Consider the following 9,101-nt stretch of genomic DNA (forward strand, 5'->3'; position numbering starts at 1 on the left):
TAAAAATGTAACATCACTTTTGTGAATATAAAATTGTGCCAGCGAAATCAAAACTTTCCTATTTGGAAACTTGGTGGTCTGATTGGATTACAGAAAAAACATTTATACTTTTCTTTTGTCTGCAATGCCAGGAAAAAAACAAGTCTATTAGCTATCTTACATTTGACTTTCAGACTAAAAGGGAGTTTATGCGCCGTTTACTGTAGTCATAAACTGGGGACAATACTCCAAGTAACTTATGGTAGCCTACAATTTTTAACTTTCAAGGCATCAAAAATAACCTGTCTTATCGGATTCTTTCAAATCGATGGATTATAACGTTGTTTCAGTGCTAAATGAGTTTTGCTTGTTTGTGAATGGTATTTTTTGTGCCAGAAATGTTGCGTCATGGATTACGCAGCATCTAGCCTACGTTAACGAACAACTTACTGATGCAACGTAAATCGTGACTTTGAGGTGGTAAAAGGATAGACCCTCGGCCCCAGATGCTCATACGATGACGATTGATGCAACTACGACGTTGCTAGTACAACATCAGAAAAAGGACTTTTTTCTACTTGTGAGTTTAAATAGCACAACATTGCATTTATATTTGTTGATTCAGCATAATAAAGCTCAGCTATACGCAAACATTTCTTTGCGTCAGTTTTATACGTTAATAGATAGAATAGCTTAGCAATTTAGAAATAGGCTACCGTATTTGTCAAATGAGCTATTGAAAAAAACTTTGACCGTACTGTAATTTATGAAAAGTTATGTTAGATGTTGGAAATATGAAATACGACACTTTGTAGGCCTCTGTAAAGAAACAAAACTTCTGAGAAAAAAATCATCGCCTTTACAGTAACTGATAACTAACCTTTAACTAACTAATAACATCGATCTAATACTATGGGAATTAACAATTCCGTAAATACTAAGGTGTCTTTAGTTTTAAAGCCCACTAGTGGGGAACAAACCGACGATGGATTATGATGATGATGATGAATTAGTTGTACAAAGTTTTTTCGTTAGTTATGACTGAAGATTTGCCATTGATCAATAGTATCTTTTTATTTAGCGCGTTTTTGTCGCAAAGCAATAAACACAACGCAGAACGACTGCAAACAATGCCATGAAATACCAAGATAACAGGAAGTTACGCTCAGTAACTAATCAACTGACATATTTTCTTCTTTCGGGTCGTCTTTCTTTCCTTCTTCCTGCATTGCTTTGGCGAATCCTTCAACATCTACAAACAAAGTCAGTTGTTAAGCTTTGCAGAAAGCTGAAAAACCTGCAAACAAATGAAATTGTTGCACAAAATTCTTAACAAATATTGCAGTCGTGAATTGATGATTGCAATAGTTAAAGTAAGTTTCAGCAGAGGTTTTATTATGCTAATGAAAAGACGTTCAAAGTTATTAAGTCTATGGGAGTTTACATGATAATGGTGGCAATTTGAAATTAAAGTAAAAAGGTCTGTTTTTTGGCTTGGATGGATTTTGTCTTACCGCCTTTGCTGGCAGCAACCTGAGCTGCTTCTGGTAAGCCAAATTGCTTTAGAAGGGGTCCCAGCTGGCCGGAGGCTAACGCTGAACTAAACGAAGACATCGCCTGACGGAAGCTTGGCGAATGAACAGTTTCTCGGAGCTCCTCAGCAGTTGATTTCAGCGTCTCACCTTGAGGCAAAAAGGGCTTTAACCGCTCTTGCACCTGTTGACACAGTTACAAAGATGAGCGATGTTCCACTATACAACAAAAGCTTAAGGGAGTAAAGGTGGTTCTATGCTCAGTTATTGAGCTCTGGAAACGAGAAGGTAAGGTTTTCATCATACTAAGCGTTCGGTGCTAACGAGAGTAGGGTGGCCACTGGCCAGTTCCTTTCTCTCGGCCGCCTTTCCTTCAGCAACTACGCCCACCCAATTTATTACATCCTGCGTAAAAGAGATGGGCGATGTTTATCTACAACCAGCTTAAGATGTGTGTCAAACCAGGTTTGCATAATTGTAAGCTAACGCCTTATCTACTGCGAAGACTGAAATACCTTCGGATCGGCGAGAATTGGAATCATGGTTTCAGGTGTGATGGCTTCGGCCAGGTCGACAGCTGAAATCAGAAGAATGACGTCAAAGACGTTTTTTTCATAAGGCCGAGAGGCGTCGCCGAAACAGCACCAAGCATCGTCGCCACATTGAAAGCCCGCAAACCAAGTTTATTAATATTTATTTCTCACTTTCTTTCGGTTGAACTTTAGGCACACCCATCGAGGAAAGTATGTCTTGCAGCTGGCTGAGTTGAACAGTCGGCAGCTGAGAGGAGGCCGGAGCAGCAGGTGTCGATCTGAAAAGTTTCAACAAAATAGGCATATTATGACGATGCAAAATTATGTCATGTTCATTGTACAGTACCGTTGGCAGGGGGTCCAGGGGGTACTTTTGGACCTAGAATGATTTTAGGGGCTCGGAACCTTTCCAAGGGGGCCGGAAACTTAAAGAAACCACCTTGCATCCTTTGGGTGTAATACTTGTTTCTTAAAAGTGCTTTGATTTGGGGCCTGAGAAGCTCTGTGGTCCTGGACCCAATTTATTCTCTCAACTGCTCTGGTGATGTAGACCGCATCATTATGTTGAAAAAATTTGGGCACAGTACAAAGGTATTCTGAGCCCTCAGCACTATCTCCAAATAACAAATGGACTAGATACAAAAACATTTTACAAAAAAAAAAATAAAAAAAACAAGGTCCCGGGTCTCCATCTAAACTCATTTCAGCTAGGGTCCAAAAGTACCTCATGTCATCGCTAGCTACTGTAATAAAGATGCAATAGTCGCAAATTTTAAAACAAATTTTGTTTGAACGTTGCTATGATTAATTAACATCAAAAAAGAAATATTATGTTGAACGAAATGCAAAAATTGCAATTACTAATCGAACAGTACGAACACACTTGCCAATTTTTTTGTAAATACAGTGAAATTAAGATGCAAAAAATTGTAAATTCACACACACCCTGTCGCGGTAGTGGTGGTAGGGGCAGTGGTTCCTTCGGTAGGTGCAGAAGTGGTAGTCGGAGGCTTGCTTCGTGATGACTGGTTTCTGCTTCGTTGGGATGTACGGCCTACAGAAGAAAGGCCGTCAATTCTGCTACCGTGAAACACGTAGTTTTAGCGGCAGATGGGTAGTTTTAGCGTGATAATTAGCTGAGTTAGCTCGGTTTTTAACCAACCATGTCTTTGATACAACCAGCAATAACTAGATCCAACTAGTTTTTAGAAATAACCTGTTCGGTTTTCAACTTACCTGGTGTTAGAAGATTTCCTAATCCGCCGCCAGCAGCCATGAGTTGTAGTAACTGCTGCTGATCCATGTTGCTGAAGAGATCCTGCCCAAATACAAACATGACGTCACTGTGGCGCAAGCAACTTAGATGATCATGATGTAATTGTTAAAATAGCACGTTTTTTTGGCAAAACTTAAGGTAAAATTCCGATAAGTAACCCAAACAGACCAACAAATTAAGTAACTTACGTAATTTTAAACAATTGTAATTGATAAAAATTAGTGATTTCAGACAAACCACAGGAGCGTGGTGGCAAATCTGTTTAATTGTGTATAATGGGTATGATGGGTATGAATAACATGTAACGAAACAATGCTATCCTTTTTTTTTCTGTTCATTAGTGACCTGCAAACTTCCTTGATTCATTGCTTCCAGACCTCCTAGATCCGCGGCCGATGGTTGACCTTGACCGGGCTGAGGAGGATTATTCAAGGCATCGTTCACTTTTTTGCAAAACTCTTCATCTTTATCTGCTTTGGGTTCCTAAGCACATTAAATGCAAGAAGTCAAATAATTGGCAACAAATTTAAATGATAATTAAAGTAAATTGCGTTCTTCTGGTGACTATTTACTAGGTTACCTCCTGATGTTGAAGATGATAACTAGCTTTTTGTATTCCCGACGTTTCGTCAGTCAGCACGACTGACTTTATCAAGGTGGCTAAAACAGGTTAACACAACCTGTTCAGCAACGATGGCACAACACAAAAACATACCGTACTGATAAAATGAATAAAGTAAAGCAATTTAAATGAGTTTTTCGGTTAAAATGCATTGTTGATCACAATTGAAGAAGATTGACAAAGAAAATTGTGAAGTTGTTCATTTTAATCTGAGTAGAAAGTACAGAGCCTCAAAAGTAGAGCTCGACCGATATCACTTTTTCAGGCCGATACCGATATTTATAAAATTTTTAGGCCGATACCGATATATATCAGCTACGAAAAGTTTGTTACAACAAAGTTATTAAGCAACAAACCAGTCCAAGAAAGTTTATGCATTAGTTGCTGTAATGGAAAAATCATTCTTAACACTAATCACAAAAAAACACCCAACAAAAAAGAAACAACCCAGGCCTCGAAATTCGTTTTTGCTGACGGCGGACAAACGTGTCCGGTCGGAATTCTTCGCCATTTCAGAGGTATGGCTACGTTTGTAAGGCTTTTTAAATTTTCAGCAAAGGCTTTCATGAGACCAACGAGGTGCGCTTGGAAAGTCAAAGCGCCGTGTAGCTGCAATACGCTGCATAACTGATTAACTTCCACCGAACGAGGTCGTGTGGCTTCTTACGTCACAATGCTCTGGGCACGGGTCAGAAAACTTCTACAATGACGCTACTATTTTCTTCTGTGCAAAGTTTCACTAGGCTTTTTATTGGGGGTTTTTTTTGCAACTTCTACAATGACGGTACTATTTTCTTCTGTGCAAAGTTTCACTAGGATTTTTTCTTTGGATTTATTTTTGCATGTCATATTAGCAAAAGTTAATTTTCTCTAGGCCTTTTCTTTCTTACTGTAATACCAAAACTTGACAAATTTTGCTGCATCTTGCTGTAATAGCCTACTCGTATGATCTAATTTTGTAACGAATCTTGCCTTATCAATATCACTCGGAGATCAAAGCCAAACATTGTGACAAAAGACTTGAAATAAGTTGCGTGTGGTTAGTGTAGAAGTGCACCGGTACTCCCATCGATTCTTAGCGAAGAGTTCACCTTTGTTACATTGTTACATATTGATCATTCCATTTTATTCACTTTATAACTGTAAGCATGTTGATGAAAAATAATGAGGGGTAGATAACATAGCATCATACCAATAAGGGAACAGTGTTTTTTCCACACATGCGTAAAACTGTCCACACAGATGAAAAATGAAAGAAAAACATGCAAGTTGAAGTAATGTATATAGTTCATAAAGGATGCAGGAATAAACAAAAAAATTAACGAAACCTGGCGAGAAATTAAAATTGACATGAAATCACCTAAAAGTACTAACATACTAAAGTATATTTTCACAGCTGTCATTGTTTCATGTAATTTCAGAATACATTGGTATTTTCTATGAAAACTCTAAACTTACACACAACAATAGTTTTATATCATGGCATGTAGTGGACAAACCTGCATCCAGAAAAACATCTTCCTTGAGGATGATTTAAACTTCAAAACAAACACTCTACCAGTAGTGCATTGCGCAACGCGCTTCAGCTCACAGTCCTCTGAATCATAAAACCACAGATAAGTCCTATAATAATCAAGACAAACCACACCACAAACATTGCTACATGTACAAATATGAAGAAAGCATGAGAATATGACATATAGAGATAAACTTAATGCAAAAATAAATAGGCTGCGTAATAGTGTTGCCAGATAAGGAATTCTGCCCTAATTTGAGAAAAGTTAATCCTAACTCTGGCAATACCTGTCACAAGCAACCATGTCTACAAGTATGTAAAAATAGCCACATTGAAATAAATAAGGTGAAATAAATAAGCTAAGGTGAAAATCTTTTTCAAAACCTGAGGCAGCATTAACAAAGCAGAAAATTTGTCTCATGTCAGAATGTTGTGTACTGATTATATTAGCTGAAATAATTTCTGCTCAAAACGGATTTAAAACTTATTTGCAAGAATAGCAATCCTACTATTTAAGCTGGTTCTAGTGCACATAACATACAGATACAAAAAACAAATCTCGGCTTTAAAATTGTTTCTAAGTGTGACCACTGACCAGCTTCATTAACCAGGTTCACGACAAATAACAAACCTGGAAATATGATCAAATCATCTTCAACAGTTCCAGAGGTTCTATCTTTCCAGCATAAGTGCATAAGGGCATCATCACCCTGATGCACATACAATTGTCCTTTTCTTTTGTCAGCAGTTACTGTTGTATCCTGAAAAAGAAACTTTCTCACATAATATGCACAGAAGACACCTATTAGTTACCATGGCTTCCGCAGTGATAGTTAGTGGCAAAATGTTAAAACGCTGTAGACATAACACTTTTGCATGGAGAGATACATGTACACTGTAAAATGCTGTATTATTTATAGTGACTTCATTAACATACAGTTATTAATGATCTTGCCCCAAACAATTAATTACTGTTAAACACCTTCAGGTTCATTTTTCCAGCACGAAACTGAACAAGGTTTTTGCTTGAAGTTCTGGCCTGGCTTCCAAACAAAGACATGGTTATAGTTACAAATAATTTGTCGATATGTTGGAAATAAACTACCTAAAATGTAAAAAATTCACAAGTTTTTGCCATTCTATGATAATGGCAATATATGGTCGATTGCACTGATACCGTACTCTGTTGATACAAAACGTTTAGTTGTCTAGATGATGAAACCAAAGATTTGATGCTTTATTTGGTGAGAAGATGGTGTACAGTTGTTGATCTATGAGTCTTGTTTCTCTGCATGAAACTTGCAAGAAGAAAAGGATGGCACTCTCTATAAAAAGTGGGTGCAACCTAATTCGAACCACAAACAATTCGTACCGTCAGTTCGTATCATGAAAAGATCGAGGGAAAAAATTAAAAAAGCCGAAGTCGCTGATTGCAGTTTCCGCAAACATTTTAAAAGGGTTAGGGTATCGGAGTATCGGTTAGTGGTATCCGCAAACAAACCAACTGAAAAGATCAAGAAAAAAAATAGAACATTGCTGATCGCAGTTTCCGTTTTTCCGCAAACATTTTTAAATTTTCGGTAATGATCCTAGAGTTTGCCAAAGTCGCTGATTGCAGTTTCCGCAAACATTTTAAAAGGGTTATTGATATAGTTAGGGTTGATCGAAGTTTCCGCAAACATTTTAAAATTTCTGGTAATAAGAATTTTTGTTTGTTTGCATAAAATTTTTAAATGTTTGCGGAAACTTCGATCAGCGACTTTGGCTTTTTTTAATTTTTTCTCTCGATCTTTTCAAGGTACGAACTGACGGTACAAATTGTTCATGGTACGAATTAGGTTGCATCCATAAAGGGTAAAGGGGACCACATTACAAACCACATTACGGACCACATTACAACGACTCGTACAAAATTATCCACAATTTGTCGAGATGCGACAGTGCTAGAGTGTATCAGGTACAGAACGACGTGTTAACATTTAATGCTCTATTAAGAAAAAATTGCTATGCATTTGTAGAACGTTGCAAAAGATCAATTAATCCACTTTTGCGCAATGTTATGTCTTCTGATTACTACTTAAATTCTACATTTTATATTCACTACAACAGTATTTTGTACGTTGTTTGATGTAGCCTGCTTGATGTTGTGTTAGTCTGATATTTTGTGTGATGACTGTTAAAAATTTGAATTCTATGGACTTTGAGTCTAATTGCAAATAAATAAATAAATTATTCACACAAATACAATAGGCTACCGTACAAGCAAAAAGTGGGCCCAGTTCAGTGAATGTTTCGTTGTTTTTATTTCAGATCATCACAGAAACGACAATACCCGTCAACATAGCTGAGGTCTAGAAAAAGATAGAAGCCACAAAAATTGGATCAACAAAATGGTTTGTGATATCTATAACTAGTTATAAAAACAGATATCCCTGTTTCAGCTGTACTCAAAATCCGCTTTTCAATAAGCCTTATTGGATTTCATATAATCATCGCTTCTGCATATTGCACAGCGTCCCACTAAGTAACAGACAATGCTCTTTCAGTTTCATCATATCTACGGTAGCCTAGGCTATTCTGTAATATACAGTAGCCTACTAATAAACTGACTAAGCAAAAAATAAATTTTTGGATACTCAGAGTTGCCATTTGCCAATCTCTAAATATATTTTCCATCATTGCATTCTTTTTTCAGTTTTCACATGACAAAAGTTTTCACATGATGAAAACGTAAAAATCAACTCATTAAATTAAGTCCAAGTTTTTTATGATTTATTTCATAAAATCGTATTTCTAATCACATTTTCTAAACATTGGTCCGCCTCGATATCTCAGATCTGAAGCGCCTGACTTCATCAACACAGAAACTTCAAGGTCAAGTGGTGCTTGTTCGACTCTCGGGGCATGCACTTGAGCAACGCATCGAAATACTGCTCTGAGTGCTCTACTGTAGAAGGAATTGGGTGGTATAATGGACACCTTGTGAATGGAATAATTGCAGACAACACATTTTTAACGTTAAGGAGAAACTTTACTCTGTCAATCTCGGCGACCGCCTGCGTTGCCTATATGGTTCAAAGCTTCTGCAAGTGGTAGCCTATGCGAAACTGCAAGGATTAAGCTCAAAGAAGCTTTTTCATTCCGAGGAATGATAAAGATTCAATCAATCAGCCATTTCCATTATATTTCATACTACAGTAAAAACATTTCATCTGCATAATGGCGTTTTTCTGGCTTTTATTTTGAAGTGGGCTTTGTCGAAACCTTCCTGTGTTGCAGCAGGCTAACTGTGAGAAAGTAGGCCAAGTGGGAATATGAACTGTAACAAAGAAACATAACCTGATTTTACAAGGAAACAAATTACTAATACCGTACCAAAACAATAAATGTGATCCAAGTTGATGTAAAGATAAACTTCTGCAAAACAAAATGCCTCGCAGTTGTAACCTACCTGGTGTTCAAAGCTGACGTTTTGAGCACCTTGACATTGCCGCATTGGGTAGTGAACTGTGTTTGCATAGGTCTGACTACATTCAACGTTGGTAACTTTGGAAGCTTAACCTGAGTGTCCACAGCACATTAATAAGTCCGCACCTATTTTTAAATTGTAGCATTGTCATTACATGCATGAAGAGGAGGTAAA

General features: G+C 37.3%; 1 protein-coding gene across 1 annotated transcript; it reads right to left on the reverse strand.

Moving 5' to 3' along the window:
• Positions 1 to 1,035: 1,035 nt before the first annotated feature.
• LOC145786431 (proteasomal ubiquitin receptor ADRM1-like) lies at positions 1,036 to 6,559 on the reverse strand. The gene is made up of 10 exons (XM_082598085.1): positions 6,441 to 6,559; positions 6,090 to 6,219; positions 5,442 to 5,539; positions 3,666 to 3,803; positions 3,281 to 3,362; positions 2,990 to 3,098; positions 2,216 to 2,322; positions 2,027 to 2,088; positions 1,494 to 1,695; positions 1,036 to 1,231 (listed from the first exon to the last, which is right to left on the reverse strand). Exons 1-10 carry the CDS (start codon positions 6,516 to 6,518, stop codon positions 1,152 to 1,154), a joined length of 1,086 nt encoding a protein of 361 aa, XP_082454211.1. The 5' UTR covers positions 6,519 to 6,559; the 3' UTR covers positions 1,036 to 1,151.
• Positions 6,560 to 9,101: the final 2,542 nt, after the last annotated feature.

The sequence above is a fragment of the Aplidium turbinatum genome, chromosome 17 (assembly GCF_918807975.1).
Source record: "Aplidium turbinatum chromosome 17, kaAplTurb1.1, whole genome shotgun sequence".
NCBI classification, from domain to species: domain Eukaryota; kingdom Metazoa; phylum Chordata; class Ascidiacea; order Aplousobranchia; family Polyclinidae; genus Aplidium; species Aplidium turbinatum.

What these genes read in the sequence shown, in the direction of transcription:
- LOC145786431 (XM_082598085.1), bottom strand. Translation starts at nt 6,518, where the DNA reads ATGTCTTTGTTTGGAAGCCAGGCCAGAACTTCAAGCAAAAACCTTGTT. An exon ending in TGATTTGATCATATTTCCAG is followed by an intron (nt 5,540 to 6,089) that starts GTTTGTTATTTG and finishes TTTATGATTCAG; the next exon opens with AGGACTGTGAGCTGAAGCGC. An exon ending in AGGAAATCTTCTAACACCAG is followed by an intron (nt 3,099 to 3,280) that starts GTAAGTTGAAAA and finishes TTTCTTCTGTAG; the next exon opens with GCCGTACATCCCAACGAAGC.